This window comes from Lepisma saccharinum, chromosome 17, assembly GCF_977018435.1.
Source record: "Lepisma saccharinum chromosome 17, izLepSacc3.1, whole genome shotgun sequence".
Classification (NCBI taxonomy): Eukaryota; Metazoa; Arthropoda; class Insecta; order Zygentoma; family Lepismatidae; genus Lepisma; species Lepisma saccharinum.
This window is the reverse complement of record NC_139245.1, coordinates 9,109,672-9,131,317: the sequence shown is the minus strand read 5'-3', so window position 1 is coordinate 9,131,317 and position 21,646 is coordinate 9,109,672. Positions and strand designations below refer to the sequence as shown.

General features: G+C 37.9%; 1 protein-coding gene across 1 annotated transcript in view; it reads right to left on the bottom strand.

Moving 5' to 3' along the window:
• Tmem214 (Transmembrane protein 214) overlaps window positions 1-14,810 on the bottom strand; it is an 84,566-nt gene extending 69,756 nt beyond the window's left edge. Inside the window, exons 1-4 of the mRNA XM_083138909.1 lie at window positions 14,472-14,810; window positions 9,693-9,889; window positions 8,229-8,508; window positions 4,294-4,482 (exon numbers count right to left, since the gene is read on the bottom strand). Coding sequence (XP_082995035.1) covers window positions 4,294-4,482; window positions 8,229-8,508; window positions 9,693-9,889; window positions 14,472-14,601 — 796 coding nt within the window. The 5' untranslated portion in view covers window positions 14,602-14,810. The remainder of the gene's footprint in view (window positions 1-4,293; window positions 4,483-8,228; window positions 8,509-9,692; window positions 9,890-14,471) is intronic.
• Window positions 14,811-21,646: the final 6,836 nt, after the last annotated feature.

The window sequence follows — 21,646 nt, the reverse complement described above, 5'->3', positions numbered from 1 at the left end:
CCAACGACACCAAGACAAATTCATCACGTCCGTATACAGGAAACCAAGTTTGGGCAACCAGTACATCCATGCCAAATCCAACCACCCACCAAAACAGAAAGCTGGAGTTTGAATGAACTTCTATAGAAGAGCCTTCACACACAGTTGCACAGAAGATGACCTCCATGATGAAATAGCATGTGAAACTGAATTAGGACTACATAACGGTTACACCGAACGCCAGCTATGCATGTGGTGTGGAAAAGCAGAAGCCCAGCTCAGACACCCACGAGACAGAGATAACCCAAACCAAAATGGATCGCTTTACCATACCACCCCAGCACATCAGGCAAACTTGTCAAGGCCCTCAAACCTTTCAACATCCGACTGGCACACAAACCTATATCCCAAATCGAACGAGCACTACCTAATTTCAAGAGGTACTACCTACCCAAACTTGCATCCCCTGGCATCTACAAGGCCACAATGTCCAAGAACGGATTAATGAACACGTAAAAGATGCCAAAAAAGAAACATCCAAAATCAGGCCCTTCTCAACACCTCCACTCCACTAACCACACCATTTCCTCCATATCCATACTTCATCCAACTGGCTGTCATAGAAAACGCTCTCAAAGAAACCCACGCTATCATCCAACAGAAACCAGCACTGAACCTGGACAATGGACAGGCACACCAGACTTGGCACCCCATCTTCAAAAAGATCCAAGACCAGAAAAAGAAAAGCGAAATTTCTAAATTTCACGTAAGTAATTCTAAACCACATTTACCGCATCCATCATGAAAACAAACATATATCTAAAGTGTAAATCACCAACCCTGAGACCTTCTGTAAACAAACGGTCTCACCGATTCGATGTATCACTCCGCATCAGCTGATTCATGACCGCAATCATCTGCTGTTACACTCATAGTTCGCCTCACCTATTCATTTTATATAAGAGCCTCTGAATGTGAGAACCCGCTCACAAAACATCAGACGAATATGCAGCTGCATACATTGTTACTCTCCCGGTCATTCTCTCTTTCATAACCCTTAAAACTGCAGACACTGACACACCACTGCACTGGGATACCAACTTAACTACTTCATTTACTGGTTTCTCAGGATACCACTGACAGAACGTTACATAAATATTGAGTAGAATCTGTTTCTCACCCCTTTTCAAACGCTGTCCATGCTGGTGTTTTGAAAACAAGCTCGGAGAACACGGAGACTTTCCCGCACGCATAGAACTCGGCATGTTATTTTTCTAAGGATAAGTCAGGCAATATTACTAAGTTGCATTACTTCCTTGCTGTTCACATTTTTATTTTTAGAAAATAACCAATGTTATAAAATACCATTATGTACACAAATCTCTAACCTCATTGAAAGTTACAATGCATATTACTACAAAATGTTTGCACTTATATTGCCTTGCCATGTCACCAAGTTATTTTATGAAGTGCACTATATTTGGCAGAACAAAAATCGTTATTAGGATGCTTGTCAAAGTTTCCAACCGCAATAAATTTACGAACTTTCTTTGTCTTGTTTTGATCATCATCATCAATACATTTATTGGACTTACAGCATTGCATATGGCTGTTTATGCCCATTATATATTTTATTTACATAAGATACAATTTACATAAAATCTTCAAACAAATTTCAAATACACTCCTATCTATATCATCCTTAGAAATATACATTACCATGTTATATCATTTTGTCTAAAAAAAATGCAAGTAAAATATATTCAATTCACATGCAAGAAAGAAGCCAAATTTATGGGAAATGATTACTGGTGCAAAGAGTTAACCATAAAGGTGAAGCAATAAGTAAAAAAAGAAAGAGCATTGGGTTTAAAGTGAGACGTCATTTGCGACAGCGTATCCCATACTACAAATTGACCATTGTTTTACCTTACGTAATGAATCCTGTAACAACGCTGGATTTTCGTGTGGATTATTTTACTTCTATGAGTTTGCAATGCTTTCTGCATGCAGGTGGTTTTGTTTACAGAAGGTCTCAGGGTTTGTGATTTGAACTTTATTATCCACATGAAAAATATGGAGGCCTCGCCTCACGTGCTTGTAAAATTGTACTCCATGGGACTGGGAGGTGAACAGTCACATATACCTCATTGGAAAGATTCATGTACCTATTTGTTGATAAATGTTACATGAAAATTATGCTTAACTCCATTTTCTTATTATAATGAAAATGTCACCATAAAGTGTGTTGTACAGAATTGAGATTTGGATAGTTGGAGTGAATTATTCTTATACCTGTGTGGAAAAAATCAAATGCAGATCTTTACTAGATACTTCAAAAATAGAATTTTTAAGGAAACATGCAAACTTGAAATTCATAATTCCATATTTGATGGATCTCTCAAAAAAAATTGATACAGTGAAACCTCAATGTTACGTTTTTCAGGGGACCAAGGTAAAGGAACTTAAAATGCAGGAAAATGTAAAATCAGGGAATTTTTTTTTAGCATTTTGCCCTGTTGGGGCCATGAAGATTGAATGTATAATATGGGAAAATGTAAAATTGAGGAACGTAAAAACGGAGTTTCACTGTATAACACATTTGATCCAAATCCAGAAGTTTCACATGAGTATCTCACACATATTAATTATTATTTTGCACATCTAACATGGTAAATGGGCTCATGGCGTATGGTAGGGTGTGGTAAATCTCAGACTCTGCTGTTTGCACATCACTTCCACAGCGTTGCATTGCTCCAATCCAAAGCATTATTGCAGTGTAAAATAATGAATAAACATTCGTCACATTACAAATGAAAGTAATTTTTTTGGGGTGTGCTGTAGTTTTTGTTTCATTTTCTAGTTTTTATCCAATCTCTATAGGAACGTCATTTCTCAGTATCATTTTATTCCGTGCATGTAAACATGTGGAGGGCAATGATGAGGATGATTTGACGAAGTCGACGAATGATCTTATAAAACATTCAAACTTAGGACCTCTATAGTTTCACACTCTCTTCTGTATATAATAATAACACACACGAAATGTACAGCAACTTCATAACAAAGGCAAACAAGGAAGGAAAAGTGCATGTTACTGACATCAACTCATAAAATTGCCCACCCCTCAAACTGCAGATGGCAAGCCGCTATACCAAGTAACATTTTTTTATGTATTTCGAACAAAGACACATCTAAATTGTAAATTATCTTGCATGATTCACTTAATCGTAGTGTCGAGTAGTAGTGGCAGTTTCAATGTTTAACATGTAGCTACATCCCACTTGAAACTTGCTCTACTCTGTGGTCAGATGCTATGGACGCAGTTTAAAGTTGGATACAATTAAATGTGATACCTTAGACTACAACTGATTACAAAGCAAGAATGTTAACCATTAAACCATCCAGAAGCTTAGAATGTAACTGTTGGTCAAATATTTTCGGATTGATAGATTGACTGAGTTTGTGTTTTAAGTCCACTTTATGCACAGTAAGGCTAACCGGGACTCGACCTATGGTTTAAAGTGGGATCTGAACCACTATGTGCCTCCACCGGGTACCGAACCAAGGACCTCTTGATTACAAGGGGTGACAATGCTCCCACTGCACCACTGAGGCGGCTCAAATATTTTTGGACACAATATTTTAGTTACCTTAATTGTCGGTGTATAGGACACACCCTCTTTTTTGCACACACTTTTGAGGAAAGAGATTTATCACAGTATTTCAAATATTCAACAAATAACTTACATAATTTAACTACGAAAGAAAAAATTTTAATCTTCTTCGTCAGAGACCGCAAGGAAGCAAGAAAGAAATCATCTAACTCAGAACAGAGAAAATTTTCACAAATGAAGGGAATCAAAAACAGAATCGGCATATAAGATGCACCCTTTTTTTTCTCTGAGCAATTTTAAAAGGAAAAAAAAGTGTGTCTTATATGCCAACGGTAATTTATTTTAATAATTTGAAAGGTGTGAGACCTTCATTACAATTCTTTAACTATGTTGACAGAAATGTGACAACTTTCTATTCATATAGTGATATATTTTTTTATGAATATAAAAAAGATAATAAATAGTTTCTGATTGTCAACTAAAACAATAGAAATTCAATATTCAGATACACAATACAAATTTATATTTTTAAGTGTAATCTGGAAAAAACCCAGTTTTGCCCATTTTTTCGGTGGTTTAAAAACAAAAAAAAACCTGCGCAAAATGATTAACCCTGATTATGCAGACCATGAAACTTAAACAAATAAAAAAAGGAACATAGCATAAACGGGAAAAATAAGATATCAATTCACCTTACCTTTAAGTCCAACACTGAGATCCTTAATGCCACCTTGTCCTAAAGCCCAGAATATAGATAAGCCAATAGGTTGTCTGTTTTGGTAAGAATTTCTCAGGCTTATATATTTTGGAATGTTTGAGATGCTAAACTTTGGGTACTTGTGAGCTATCAACTGCAAAATAAGTTTGTATCCCAGAGCACTGTTTCCTGCAAACACAAACATTTTGTTTATTTATACTAGTGTTCCTTTAAGGAAATCAATTTTAAAAACTGCATCAATTCAATACAGTCAGAAATAAATGATTACTTAAAAAAATTAAATCTAAGCATGTGTGTGTGTTCTGAAGTTGTTACAGATTCAAACACAATGTGTTGGCATCTCACATTGTGTGCAAGGTTTTCTTTCTTTTTCAATTAACTTTAACTTTTTAACCTTTTAATTTCATTTGATTTTACCTGAAGAATTTTCTAGTGCTTCCTGAAGAAAACCAAATCGCTATTGGTTGAAGAACTGAATGAAGCACACCACTACAAGATGTGTGTTTAAACTTAATTTTTACAGATTACTGACTTGAATGTGACACAAAAACTTACGAAACTTATGTTACATTGAAATTTAAAAAAACATGCTTACGCTTAATTTATTATAAATTTCAAAATTGGAAAGAAAATTTCTGGACTGAATTTTATCTTACAAAATTTGTCACATTTTATGTTGCTTTTCTGCCGTTTGTGGTTAATCATGAGATTAGGATGAATGATGAGTAGATGAAATTAATGAAGAGACATTCACAAAGAAACATTCGAACCTGGAATCTTGGTGGTGAGATCATGAGTTGAGGTCTGACCACTGAGACACTATTAAGTTTCAAGTTTAAACCTGTACAGGTTAAATTAATGCAATTGCCTATACATTTTCACCACTGACAGACTTCCCTTGGATCCCAATTTAAATGTCATCAATTTCTGCATTTTCTTAGAAAATATCCAATTTTGCACTACACGGATATTTCAAAATTATGATTTTGTGTGGTACACCTTAAAACACAGGGACATGGAGAGGAATTCAACATTTTTGCAAGTTCTTCTTCCCAGCAGCCGTTACATGGGAAAATGTGCCCAGTTCTAGGAGTGTTATGTCTGCAGGAGGAGATAAACAAACACCTCTAGAAAGCTTTAGAAAGAAAGAAAGAATACTTGGAGTAATTTTAAGGATAGAGGCAAAAATTGCAACCTCTGCATGGGTGAAATGTCAGGATAGACAAATGGATTATGTCACCATATTTTTAATATAAGACAGGGTGTCTACAATTTCATAAAAATCAAAATTGCCTGACTTTTCCAGACTAAGAACCAAAATTTTCCAGAACGAGTCATTTGGAAAATTCATGTATTTAAACATGTGTGTGTGTGTGTGTGTGTGTGTAAGAAGGTTGCTATATTTTAGCTAAACAGCACACTTAGAATTGCTGTGTGGTTTTAACGCACACAGCTGGAAAATGGAAATATATATGTAAAAGTTTGAATGTTTGTAAATGCTCTCGCCAAGGTTGCTTTTGCTTGGTAGCTGGGGAAGCAAACGGTTGTTTTCCTTCAACGGCTTTCCTGTTTGAAAGGTAACAATAGGGCCTTTGCCCCAGTGGTTGGGGGTGGACCAGTTTGACGGAGGTATAAATACCGGGTCCCAACAGTTGCCGCATACAGATACAGGGCCCGATGGATTGAGACAGTTTTTTTTATAGAGTTACACAGAGCCAGATGGATACTTAAAGAGTGAGCATCGTACGTACAAACCTATGTGTGCTAAACTGAAAGGGGGGGGGGAGGTTAGTGCTATGATATATAGTGTGCTCGTAGCTTGTCTCACATGTACAGCACTTATTGAGAGAACTGCGTAGAGACTCTTGCGTGATAAACTGCGAGAGTGAGTTAGCGCTATGGTAAATAGTAAAGATAGAGCAAAGTCTGGAAAAGTGTATTCCTCGGTAATGGGGCAAAAGACAACCTGGAGCAATTGGTTAATAACGTAAACATGTATATACAGAGAAGGGGAGGGGTGTAAATAAAAGTGTACATAAGAAAGATATCCATGGAACATTTCTCTTCGTAATAGAATCCAACTTCATCAAAATTCACTTTACATGTAAAAGTTATAACAAAAGGGGAAACCGATAATTGGCTGTTGGTACCAGGGGTAAATTTTGTACATAATACTTGGCATGTATTGACTTATGGTTAATGAAACTCTTTACATGAAAATTCACAAAAATTATAGCACAAATAATACATAATTATATTAAAATTGAGTTATATGTGTATTAATCACAATACCTACCAAACACAACCCAAAAATTGCAACAACAAATTGGTAAACTCCAATAGCCACTTACTGTAGCAGCCTTCTACATGAAAAATAGTTCAAACATTACTTTTTCTGAGAGTATTTAATGTACAATTTCTACTGTAACTATAGTAATACTCCGTATATCAAACTGAAGTATAGCTTGTCCACAACAAATTTTGATTTCTTGCTTATCCTTTCTTCTCTTTGTTCGTTCAAAAGCATACTTTTACTGACTACAAAAATGCTGATTTTTCCAGAAATCCAGTAAATTTCCATATCTTGTCCAGAAAAAGAAAACGCACAGACTTTTCCAGGATTTTCACTGGTAGACATCCCGATAAGAATATAAGAAAATAATTTTTACATTTTAGGACTCGTTCAAGGGCTCTACAAGTAGATTAAAACTTGAAAAACTAACATTAGTTAAAAGCTTCAAAGGGTACACTAGGAAGGTTGGCAGCAAACTGAGGAGTACTCTATCACACAAGGCAATGGGTAATTTCCTTCTAGGCATGTTAACGAATCAAGCTGGACATGTGAAGAACACACATGTAAAATGTTGCACAATGAGACCAAAATACAAGAAACAAAGGGCTGTATTAATATAAAAAATTTCCAAATACAAGAGCAAAATATCCAATGCGTTCTGCTGAGTTCGGCACGATGAGCACATTTTGTTCACCTGATGCCTCTTGCAAGGAAGAGGAGGAAGGAGGAAAGAAACCTACCAGGCACGTGCAGTGTTGTTCAGAGGACATCCTGCACATCCAGAAGGAAATTTTACCCACTGCCTTGTATGACAGCACTCCTTTAGTTTGTTGATATCTTTCAACATTTGTGTGACAAAGATTTTACCTTTTAACCAAGATTGCGAGTTTTTAAAAGTTTTAAAATTCTTGGAGATGCTGAAGAAGGCCTTGAAAAGAGGCCAATAATGAGTATTGGAAACAGAAACAATTGTGAATACTTTTTAAAATGTGAAACAAGCAGTTATGCAAACATTCATTCAAGAAAGTGTTAAAGCACATTTCTAGAACCAACTATTCATGTCATATTTTCATCATTGTACAATCATGGACACTTCTGGGTTATAACGATTCAATTGAAAGTTAATGGAATTGTTATAACCCAGAAGTGTCCGTGACTGTACATAATTGTAAATTATATCATTTAAAACTAGGGGTGTGCAGGATTCCGAAAAGTTGGACTGGGGATTGGGAAAAAAAAAAAATTCCCGTCCCAATCCTGACTTCAGGAAATTATTTCCCAACTTTTTAGGATCCCAAGCAGTTGGGAAATTCCAAATAGTCATTTTTAACAGTGGTAAATTCTTGATATTTTCTGCACTGTAGGTGCCTGAAACTTGGTGGAAATCATTAATGATTACTCCAGAGATGCCATTATTCAAGGGCAAAATGGCATGTAGAATTCGAGATTTCCACAGTGACAGGAAATTTCAAACATTTCCCATACAGACTTGGTCAGAAAATTGCAAATCTTTCCCATCCCGAATGTTGTGATGAAAAAAAAATCCCATATCAACCTAAAAATTTCAGTCTCCCACACCCCTAGTTGAAACACATATACTTGAAGTCCACGAGAGACACACCTTTGGTTAATTCCTGAGCCATTGCAAGCAAACAGTACTCATAAAATGTTTGCATTACATCAGCACTATCATTAACAGCATTCAACAGGATATGCTTGGCTTCATCACTCAGCAAACAGAGAGGATAATTGTTCGGCTTAGATGAGAAGATCATATCAGTATGTTCCACGGACAGTTTCAGATTCAAGTACGTTGACAAATCCTTCATCCAAATAAGTGGATTGTCTCTAAACTGAAGTTGCATGCTCTGATAGCGAGCAGAGAGTTCTTTCACATCAAGCTGAAACAGAGAGACAAGTGAGATATCAGTGTTCTTCAACATCAAAAGTTTGTCAAAATCATACAACAATTTTGATTGATTGACTTGGTGTTTTAAGTCCACTTCATGCACTATGTGGCTCCACCGGGTATCGAACCTGGAACTTTTTGATTACAAGGCAACAATGCTACCACTACACCATCGGGGAGGCACAATTTTTTCTTGAATTACTAATAGTGGCTAAAACTTCTGTATTTTCTCAACCTATAAGTCATGCATCTTCGTTTTTTAGGAAAGGAAGCTCAAGTAGAATTTGAACCCAAGCATATATTGTACCCTAATATTTTTCTTGTATCTCCTGGGTTACTGAAGAGGGATATATATAAATGTTGTCCGCACAGAAATAAAGAGGTTCTTGGCTACAGATTTGTTATTACATTCTTGTAATAAATGATGGTATTAGCATATGAACACCACTGAACTTACTTGATTCTTGTACTTTACATTTTATTACAAGAAAGCCATTACACCAATCTCAAACTCAAATCACCATGACTACAAATTAATAACATGCCTTATATGTGTAAGGGTTCAAAATTGTATCATAAAACTTAGGTGCATTTGGTTCTTAATGCATTAAAACTTAGTTGGCAAATTGAAAATCTAGTAGCTATATTAAGAGTCCAATTTTAAAAATATCCACGTATGAAATATATAAACATTATTTTTCACTTTTGTAGTGATTAAAAATTTTGAAAAATAAAATTGATAGCATTCACAGCTTATTACAAACCTTCTAGCAGTTAGTGAAAACATTTTGTCACAATAGCTGTCTCAAATTCCAATTTCTTGATGTTTAGTAAAATGAACAATAAAGTGCAATTTCATTGTCAAAATATTTGTGGATATTCGTTAAACAATAAAAATCTAAATTAATCAGATTAATTCGGTGTTTGGCAAATACAAACAGATTATGAGTGGAAATTTCTAAGAAATATTACTATTTTAGAACATATTTGAGCCACCTTACATGTGTATACACATTTCGAAGTCAGTTACAAAATAAAAAGGGCCAGGCATTTAGTTCTGACTGCAGGCAAAACAATAAACTAGTTGTTGAGTAAGATATTTGAACAACAAATAATATTCTTCCTTCTACACAATAATACTGAAATATGTATATACATCTACACTACAAAACTTACCATATCAATTGCAGCTTCCAGAGATTTTGGAGTTTTGGCTTTTACATCTTTCTTTTTTTCCTCCTGCTTTTTCTGATTGTTCTTTGCATTACTATTTTCTTTCGCCTTTGGACTTTTTTCTGCTGGTTTCTGATTTTCTTTATTTTCCTTATTAATGTCAAACACATTATACAGAGTCTGTACTTGGCTTAATGGCACTGGAATAAAACATAAAAACTGCCAATAGAATAGTTAATTTGATTTGATTTATTTTACTTTGCTTTTTGTCCCACTTTTGGCTAATTTGCGAAGATGGGGATGAGTGATATGATGAAACTGATGAATGGAAACTCACCAATATCCATGCCAAAGTCAGGATTCAAACCCGGGACCCCTGGCGTCGTAGCGCGATGTGCTAACAACTCCGCCACAGGGGCCGGCGATATAATAGTTAAAAAAGAACATCAAAATAACATCAGACTAGCAATCAAAATCCAAATAATGCTTACAATTTTATGCTCATGTTAAAGTGTTTTTCGATCATGCATGTGCCTGTTCAACATAATTTGAATTAGTTGCATTTATAAATGTACATGATACAGACCCACAATGGATTACTTAGTGAGAGAGACGTTGTAGTACATGGTGCCAAGAAGGAACAGTAAGCATGGCCTGCAGTGTTGCTAGGTCCCGAAAAAAAAAAAAAAAAAAAAAAGTGTTGATGCACATAAACAACCACCGCTCCTCTACCCAAAACCTGGACTTTGCTGTTGCCATTCATACCAATCACCACAATATCCCTTTTAAAGACTGCTTCCAGGTAACCATCGTCCACTCCTTACCCCAATCCACCAACACCTCAATACGTAGAAGATGGGAGAGGGCCTACATATCGACCATGCATGCTACCACACCCCCAGGCCTCAACAAGGCCACCCAGTAACACCCCTCATCCCCTATCCTCACCCTCACCACCACCTTTCCCCAACCAACCCTGCCCCCACCACGCACAGTTTTCGACAAGCCTGGCGAAAGAACCATCTATATATTTTTTTGTGGCACTGTCAACACAAGCATGTCATGTTTACTCTTCCTTCTTGTCACCAAGTACTACAACGTCTCTCTACTCCTGAAGATGTGACATACCATTACGAAAATTTGAATTTTTTCTGTGTCCGGTGAGTGACTCCTCTCTCTCACTTTTTACTTAGCCCTTGTGGCCCTCCTTCCTTTTATCCTATATATATTTACTATACCGGAGACGGATTTCTTCAAATTTACAGGAGAAAGTACTTACGCAAATCATTTTCTGTAGCGTTGTTGATGTTCAGGAATGTAGTTTTGATCCATTTTAATGCTAATGCATGTGGTTTTCTACGAAAATCTATTTCCGATGTGCTATTGCTGCTGCCGCCACAATGTTGTCCATATATGCTAAATTGAACGAAAGGAGTGCTAATGGAACTTAACCTAACAGGCCTAACCTAACCTAGTAGGCATACCTCGTCCCCGTGATGGTTCGTGGGGCTATCGTGAATTTTTGGGCTAACGCCAATGGTTTTTGGGGCTACCCATGGATGGTTTGTGGGAAATAAGGAACAACAGTAAGCACTCGTTAATGTAAGAAATAGACATTATTTTCGTTATAAATTCATTATTTCACCTCAAGAAATGTTCCACAATGCAGAAGAGTACGTTAGCAATGTAAAAGATTGCGAAATAAATCATTGATAGGTGTCTCCGGTATAGTAAAGTAGTACCATATATATATATATGGTATAATTTAACAATACAAGGAATTTCTCCAATTTGTTTGAATTTTCGGTTACTTACTAATTTGGGTCTCCTAATCACGAATCTGCACTTAAAATTTGGCGCTCACGTATAAATTTGGCGCTTATTTGGGGCAGGTGAATCCGGCCACTTTCTAACATGCCCTTAACAGGGAGTCTATAGATATAGGCGGGAAGCCGGAGCGGAGCGGAGGCGGGGCCGCGATAGCGGTTGGGGGCGGTAGGTCGATTACCCCAGGGGCGGAGCCCGGAACCGGCGGGAAATTCGGAAATCGAGGGTGTGGAAATAAGAACTTAATTTCGATTACTTTGCTATTTCCACGTGTGAGCACCAAATTTTGACTGCAGATTCGTGATTAGGGGGCCAAAATTAGTGAGTATGCCGAATTTCAAACAAAATGGAGAAATTCCCTGTATTGTAAAATCGCTCCATATATATATATATATATATATATATATGTGTGTGTGTGTGCCCAGGCAGGAGCACACAAACACACATGCAAAGCATGCTTTACTTACATCAATGAACATGAATCCCCCCCTTCCCCTAAACAAATATACTTCCAGTTATTTGTTAGGCTTATGTCTCGAAACAAACATTGCGATGCAACTTTACATGTGTGATCGTGACAAGTGCTAATAGGAGTCTTAATATGTTCAATGAAGTGTTTGCAATATTATTTAGCTTTAAGTAGAACATTTGTTGTGGTGAACATGCTACATTCTTAAAAAATTCCTGTTCCAATACATAAAATTTGGACCACCAAAAGAATCCACGTTATGTAAACGTTACGGTAACAATTGCATCTCCGAACAACGGATTTCTTCATTTTTACACAACAAAGTACTTACTGAAATGAGTTTTTCTAGCATTTAGATAGTTGCTGGAGGCATTTTCTTTCATCGTTGAATGTGCTTGAGTGGGAATTCATGTGTTTTTCACGGAAAATATCTCTCAGACGCACAATTGTCTTTGCTGTTCTTTCCTTCCTCTACACGTGTGATGACATAACCTCCTGTCAGTGTTTCCAACCACGCCATTGTTTTGCAAGAAGATCAAAAAACGAAATGTGCATTCCTGATATTATTACGACCCACAATCTTAACTATGTTTGCCTAACCTAACCGAACCTTACCGTGAATGGTGTGTGGTGTATTTTTCGGTTAAGAAGGTTGGAAACACTGTATACCCACTGATCCACGATGCTGTGACCGCCATATTGTGTGTTACAGAAGCGAAGGTAACAATTTACTATTTATCACTTCGGACACCTCTAATTTTTTCGTTTCATCACTTTTTCACATTCGTACTTACGTATGTGCTTCGCGGAACATTCCTGAAGGTGTATTAACGTTGTTTTCATAAAATTAATTGCAATTTTTCACATTACCAGTACGTCTTTCTGGTACGTCTTTTTGCTTGCCTCAGACACAATATCGTGAGTACACCTTCCTACATAATCGCACGTCGTGCTTGTCTTTTGTCAAATTTTTGACATTCGTACTTACGTATCTGCCTCGCGGAACATTCCTGAAGGTTTATTAATGTTGCTTTGATCAAAGTAAGAGCAATTTTTCACATTATGAGTACTTCTTTCTCCTACCTTTCCGCTTCCCTCACACACAATATGGCGTGGACACCTTCGTAAATAATGACGCGTCGGGATGATGCATCGGCCTTGTCTTTTCTCGATTTTCAATTGTTATGCAGTGTTTCAACCTTCGGAACCCAAGAAATGCCCGACACCAAAGTTTAACTATCTATCTCAACCTAACTGAACTAACCTATCCACGCGCCAATGCTTCGTGCGGCTATCAGCTTCGCGGAACATTCCTTAAGGTGTATTGACGTTTTTTTGATCAAAGTAATTGAATCTTCACTATTTGCGTTTCAAATTTTAGAGTCGAAATTTTCCACTGGTTCCGGGCTCCGCCCCTGGGGTAATTGACCTACTGCCCCCAACCGCTATCGCAGCCCCGCCTGTTTCTATAGACTCCCTGTTAAGGGCATGTTAGAAATTGTCTGGAGTCACCTGCCCCCAAATGAGCCCCAAACTTTTAAATTTGAAGAAATCCGTTTCCAGGATACGGAAAACTTACCTGAATTTCACACAAAACACCTTCCCGGTGTTACACAATACCGTTCTAACTCTCGTCGCAAACGCAGACAGTTTGAAACACTACATATCAACAAAACACAATCACGACGGTGTACGAACGTGATGGTGTAGGAAGATGTACACGCCAAACGCTATCTCCGTCGGAGAATTAATTTTCAACAAACAACATGAATTTCAGCTATGAAACATTCCCACATCACACAAAACACCTTCCCGATGTTCGACAATGCTACAGGAACTAATTACGGTAAGTAGTTTCTTCTGTAAAAATAAATAAATGTGTCCGAAGGATAGTAAATTAGTACCGATTTGTGTAAGTACTTTCTCCTGTAAATTTGAAGAAATCAGTCTCCAGTATAGTAAAGTGTTACCCATTTCCGGCCTTGTTTCTGCAAAAAGCAGGTATGAAGCTCACCCAGCCTCAAATCAATGGATACCTGCGGGTAAACGGGAGCGTGTTGCTGATCACACATCCAAAATGGCAGCGATTGAGAACTTATGGTGCCCTACCCTCACATCCCCCAAATATGTCTTCATGGCAAGGTGCTATATGCACGGGAAACTTTACCTTTTACTGGAAATGAGTGTGGAAGTGCGTTTGAAGTATGGTAAAACTAATTAGGGTTAACGTCCCGAATACTTTATGACTTTTCGCAAATAGTTTGAGGAAGTGCTTTATAATACTAGAGATGTTTGTGCAAGTAAGTTCTAAGCATGGAGAAACTAAATGGCATAGTTAAAACCTTCACTAAGTATTATTGCCGGAGAAATTATGATTTGAAAAGTAGTTTTCGCGAGCATCTGCGCTTTCAGCGTACAGTAATGCCTAAATACTGTTATGATCAACCAGTTTTGGGGGGAAAGATTTCACTGCATTGTTTACTTACAGACGTCCTCTACTTTCGGTGCACTTTCAGCAAATTTCTTCCTTTCGCTTTTGCTGAGACTGCTGCCAACTTGTCCATTTTGCTTGTTCTTTTTGCCTTTACCTACTACTTCCCACTCTCCCGATGCCATTACTATCAAGGGAGTGTAAATAAAAATTATCTTAAACAACTGAAACTCCACATAAACTAAACTTCTTCCTAAGTAGAGTGTTGTCGTCTACTTCCATTAAAATAGCTTTCACATTAAGATGACACCGTTACTTTCTTTTTCTTGACACATTTAACACAACTTTCTGCGGAACCAGAAGACACGTTTACGTACGCGTTGCAAGCAAGAAACTATCCTTTATCATTTTAATACACCTTGATTGTCTAAAAGAAAGTTACAACAAACTTGTAACAAGAAAACTAACTAATAATAACTGTTAGAGGTTATAGAGATTAATTGATATTTACTGCAATTGCTCAGATAAATGAAAGCAAAATGTATTCAATGATAGTTAATGTGTAATGTCAACAATTACGGTGTATACGCAATAGTTTTAAATCTACCTAAACATATGCTAGAGTTTGGGTCCCCTTATCGCACAACGCGAGAGTAACCTCGCGTTCTGACGTCATCTTGGGACATAGGTTTCAGATTTTTTCCATGGAGGGACAACCAAGGAATTTTCCCGTGGGGTATATTGCCCCGGTAATAGTGTTGCCCTCTCAAAAAAAACACTTGAATTTGAAATTATCGCAAAATATAAATTACTATGACTGAAATCAAATTATACTTGTGAAATATATACTTTTAAGTTGACATTAGATATCTAAGGGGAGAGGAAATTCAGTATTTTGAAGCAGATTAAAGTTCAAAGCAACTAAGGGGGGAGGGAGTGCAGTGGCGAAACCACAGGAGTACAATGGGTATTGCCTGGCCCCAACCTTGAACGGAAATCAATTCTAGGGGGCCAAACATTGAGGTACAAAAAAGCAAGTCTAAGATAATCTAAGAGTAGAAGGACAAAATGATTCTCAAGATGGAATTAGTTTTCTCGTCTTTGTTGCATTATTTTTTTCTTGGTAGTGTCTGCTGCCACGTTGTTTTTCTGCTGGAACCTCAAAAAACATGCGCGTGGCAGCAGACTCGGTCTTTGTCTTATCGTGATTTCATCATGCTATGTATGTAATCACGTCTGTAACACATACTGTGAAGTTGTAAAGTAAAAAAAGTAAAGTGTTCCCCTGTGCGTAGCACCACGCCATGAAGGCGTATAGGGGGTGTGGGGGTAACGCCCCACACTTTCTTGATCCGGTCGTGAGTGGGGGTGATGTGATCAGCACCACGCCCCTGACCGCCTTTACCCCCCAGGTTTCCCCAGGTACCCATGTTATTCGACGCTGGGTGGGCGCCGGGGCCGCTTCCATCGTTAGAAAAGTTCCCGGATTTGAACCGGCCGGGGATCGAACCCGGGACCTTTAGCATGGTAGTCAGACGCGTTACCGACTGAGCCACCGCGGCCACTGTGAAGTTGTAGCGATTACTTTCACAAAAATGTTTTAAGAGTATGTCCCTTAGCATTCTTCTAATAATAAACCTAAATGCTCTCGTAGTTATGTTAGGTTCTGTTAGCATTAAAATAATATCGCTAAATGCTTTCTAAAGAAAAAGGTTCTAAATTCCCTGTACATTCATTCCCACTAATCATAAACTTGTATTTCTCTCGTCTCAAACTGTTCTTAAGATTTGTAATATCCTCTCAGCAGACGAATTACGTGGCAGGAGTAAATTTGAAGCTTATTCTTACTGCTGACACGTGCGTGGCAGCAGACTCCAGACGGCCAGGAGCACCTGCAGAGACACAGACGGGCAATTGCCCCCTTCGATATCAAATTTTAAACAAATAAAAATACATTTCGTAAAATTTTCTTGCTCGCTTCGCTCGCATTTTCTCATTTTCTTGCAGTATTGTCAAATTCAGAGACGCAGCTAGGGGGCGGCGGGAGTTTGTCCTGGGCGCCGACCGATCTTATTCTTAATGAAAAAAAAAAAATGCAAAAGAGGATGTCATCGTGCTCCACGAAATTTTTTGTACCATATTAAATCAGTTTGCAAAAATTTGGATCTAAAAATTATATATATATATATTATTTAAATACATTACATGATCAATTCATCCGCCAAATTCTCTCAAATGTGTGTGCTCCTTTTCCTCACAATAATTGTTCCTTCATTTAAGCAGCAACAATCTGAAGTATATATTTGGCTTTACTTCTATCTCGTATAATTTAGAATGCGTTGCAGAGAAGAATCAGATTGGGATTGAAGCGAGCAGGAAAATTTGTGGATCCAAATATTTGCAAACTGAAAACAATATTGATTTAATAGGGCACAAATAATTTCACGGAGTGTCATGGCATTCTCTTTAACATTTTTTTTTTTTCATTTAGATCATTTTGGCTCCCAGGGCTTTGGACTATAAGAATAGCAGATCTTGCACATGCGAGCAAGGAAATTTTTACGAAATGTACCATTATTTGTATAAAATTTGAAATCGAGGGGGCAATTGCACCTCTGTGCCCCCTGCAAGTGCCTTTGGCCATCTGGAAGAAAAATGCAAGAAACACTTGAAAACTAATTCCATCTTGAGTATCCATTTGTTCTGCTTGTCATGTTTCTTTACTTCAATGTTTGCCCCCCTAGATTGGACTTCCATCAAAGATTGGGGGGGGGGATAATGTCCCTGCCCCCTGCTGTGGATGCAGCACTGTTTGGGAGTGTCTCTTTATCAATTTCACGTCATCACTCATTGTCACGATTAGCTCGAAGTGGCAGAAAGGCAATGCTAAGTAACAAAACAAATATCCTCTCCCTCTCTCTACCACATGAATCACTCTTACCAAAAGGTAACTTCGGAAACAAAATATTAAGCAGTTCAAACTTCATAGCAACACATCCAAGAAAAACACCCAAACACATTAGGCACCTTTAATACAAGACTACTCAAAATGTCACAACTGTTCTAGATACTGAAAATTACGAAATCATTCCCCGAAGTCTGAATCAGGAAGGGATTTTCTCCCCCTAATCCTAGTACCACCTATTCGGAATCCCACACACCTTAATAAATCACAAAATCAATGTGTCTTTGTTATGTAATAGAGGACATAATTGTAAAGATTAGTGAGAATTCCAGGTAGGAATAGGTTTCACAGGGAGGCAAAGCAGGCTCTCAGGGGGGGGGGGGCAACTCCCCCTCTCTAGCTACGGGCCTGCACAGAATGATCTAAATAGAAAAGGTTGAGACAGAGAGAATGCCTTGTCTCCCATGAGTGGCATAGCAGAAGCCCCCCCCCCCCCCCTTCCAAGGTGTAGGGGACCCACTATGTTCTTTTTCTGTACTTCTGAAATTTTATATAATCCCAGAAATTGAACATATGGTGTTGCTTATTTAAAAAATTGATTTATGAAACAGAAATCTGGCATAGGCGTGAGCAGATCCTCTGACGGGGGGGGGGGGGGGGGGCAAAAGCCTTGATGAAAGTTAAGTCGTGAAAGAAAAACCTAATTTTATCTGTTTTAGTTTCATTGCATTGATGGGTATATGTTATGTATATACATACATACATTTAAATATGTATATACAGGGTGTTGCAAAACAACGTTAGGGTGCTGGTAGATATCATGAAAACAAGTTACTATTCGCTTAGTTTCTGCGCTATAAGCTCTTAAAATATATCCTGTATGTATGCAACCCAACACAACAAATGACCACTCTGAAATAAGTTCCAGGGGCATGTGGCAGGGTTGCCAGGACCTTAACTTACTGACTTAACCAGTCTTACTTGAGGAAAATACAAAAGAATAATGATACTTGCGATGCTGTAAAAAGTATTTACAGTACTTACCAAGGCAAATTATTTCCAATAAATGAGGACTGAAATTCCAGTGTGTTCATTCTAAAATGTCTCCACCGTGTTTTGACGGTCGTGCGATGTACATGTACAGGCACGATAAGAACGACTGTGGAAGTTTGTTACCCTATCATTTGTTTCTCATCAGTCACAGTGGCATATGTGTATTACAAGAAGACTCCCGTGCAGAAGTCCATTTTGTATTATTGAATTCTCAAGGTGTGGTTTTGTTGTTTCAGTTGAGAGAGCACTTCGATGGTGATTTTTTGGAAGTGATCCTCCATCCGATAACAACATTCATCCATTCATCATCTAATAACTTTCAAACTGGTGTTGAACAACAGCATCGAGAAGCATTGGACTACCGGATGGACGTGTGCCGTGTCACAAAATATACTCACATTGAACATTTGTAAGGAATACTATGTAAACTTCTTGAGCTGTTGTTTACTCCCATATAAGCTTTGTCCTTGTACCCCACATATGAAGGAAATTAAACGACTATGAAACCCTGATAATAATTTTGGGACATGCTGTATTTTAACATACAAACATATTATAACTATGCTAGTTCCTATTAAATAGGGAGAAGCTCGTGAACTGTGTTTGTAACATTATTAATTTTCTTAAGAAATTTGTAACAAACATTATCTCATTGATCTCACCATACTAGGGGTATGCAAGATCCTGAAAAGTTGGGACCGGGATCGGAAAAAAAATTTCCCATCCCAATCCTGACTTTGAGAAATAACTTCCTGAATTTTCGGGATTCCGAGCAGTCGGGAAATACCGAATGGCTATTTTAATAAGTTGTTAATTCTCGACGTATTCTGCATTGCAAGTGTCTGGAACTTATTGGAAATTAATTGTTTTTGTTCCAGAAATGCAAAAACAATCACTTAAGTTGAAAATGATGTAGAATTCGAGATTTTTCAGAGCTTAGGGAAATTTCGAACATTTCCCATCCTGAAAATTTCCTGACTTCGTTGGGAAATGGCGATTTTTTTCCCAAGTCCCAAATGACTCTATTAAAAAAATTTCCCATCCCGAACCAAAAAAAAAATCTGACCCACACACCCCTACACCATACCATGGAACACTTGAAAACAGAGAAGTTAAGAAGTAACTACCTTGTTAGGGCTAATCTACCTGAACAAATCACTGTGAAAGTAATTTCAAGGTTTGTCTTAATACATTGCAATTGACAAATATATTATTTTTATTTTTCACATATTTTTTTCTTGTAATCCTATTCTCCTCAAATACAGTACTACAGTTAAGATTTATCACATTGGTAGTGACAGCATGCCCCCACCAACATCACAGGGATCCTTAATATAGAATATAATTGAATTATTGAATATTAGACTATTCATTGATGTGAGTTAAGAAAACTGACCTGCAACTTTTACGTGGTGTGACTGAAAAGTTATGAGCCTAACACAGAAAATGGGTAGCTAGGCAAGTATGCTGACAAGTAGTTTCTGGACATTGTTGTCCAAGGTCGACTAGCCTAGAGTTTCCTTATGATTCTAAATCCTGATAGCATATCAGTATGAGTTCGCTGAGTTATAATCTTTTGGCAAAACAAAGAAATGAATACAAGACAGCCTGTGTTAGGGAGCTTTGACGAAAGCAACAAGCTTGGTCTGAAAAACACTGATTTCACACTGAAGTGACAAGTGACCCAGGCCCCTTCAGTCTAAAGGAAAACATTCACCCTGCATGTGCAAACAACACACCAATGTGACATTTAGAAAACAGTCTAGTCTGAGAAACACACAAGCAGCTTTCCATGTTGCTTTGGTTACTGCAAGTTCCTTTCCAACGAACACATGTTGTATGTTACCGGTCTCATGTCACTTCAGCCTGAAAGCTCCCTTACATGGCATACATGACATGTGTGCCAGAGAAATAAATTCTCTTTGGTCATATCAAAAGTATTTCATGTGCTCCACAATTGGTGCTAATTAATCTTTAGCTTGAGTATTTCACCATTTGACAACAAAAAAATTCAGAAACTAAATAAAATATATTCATAACATTTCAATGAATAACAAATGCATTTAATATCATTTTCAAGATTTGTTGATGATCTCTATTGAATTCCCATATAAATTTTTGGTTGAAGTACAGCGTGGTTACAAATTATTGAACGATTTCATAAAGCTATATTTTCACTAATACTGAACATCAATAAACTATCTTAGTGTCATTTAAAAGAGGGAAGTTTGAAGTTTTCGAAGTTGTCATGTGATTTTAATTTTTCATTTTTCTTTTGTTTTCTAGCGGTGTTGGAGAAATGGCTGCGCTGGCAACCGATCATAGCTGGTGTGTGATTAAATATGTACGAAGAGACAGTGTTGTTGCTGTTAGACGGGCATTTACATGGCAATTTGGACGTCATGCTCCCCCCGTGTCGTCAATCTGTAGGTGGTTCAAACAATTTCACGATAGAAGATGCATCTGTCATCAAGGAAAAGGAAGTGCAGGAAGGCCAAATGTAAGTGAAGAGACTGTCGACAGAGTCCATGAAAGTTTCACACGGAGCCCTCAGAAATTAGTGCGGAGAGCCGGTCAGCAGTCGCAGATACCAACATCAACAGTGAGGAAGATTCTACGGAAGCGACTGAAGTTGTTCCCGTACAAACTGCAACTGGTACAAAAACTGCAACCTGATTATCCAGCAAAGAGGCTTGCGTTTTGTGAGAATTTGATGGCCAATATCGAAGAGGATGAGGGTTTGTTGGAACGTATCATCATGAGTGATGAAGCGACACATTTCATTTATCCGGAAAAGTTAATAGGCACATTGTCCAGATATGGGGATCTGAGCCATTGAGTTAGAACGTGACACACCAAAAGTAAATGTGTTTTGTGCCGTTTCTAAGAGACCTGTGTTTGCACATTTTTTTTTGCCGAGAACACTATCACGGGAAACATGTACCTGGACATGTTGGAAAGTTGGTTAATACCACAGCTCACGGAAGAGGAGAAACAGGGGTTCATTTTCCAACAAGAGTTGCCCTCCACATTGGCATACGGATGTCCAGGGATACCTAAATGAACGCCTACCAGGTAGATGGATTGGTTTTGCAACAGCCGCAGACAACACATTCTGCATATGGCCACCACGTTCACCGGACCTCACAGTGTGATTTTCCTGTGGGGTTGTGTCAAGGGCAACGTTTACATCCCTCCACTTCCAGAATTGAGAAGGCGCATTAACAGAGCCATCGAAAACTTCACACCAGACATGCTTAAGGGGGCTTGGA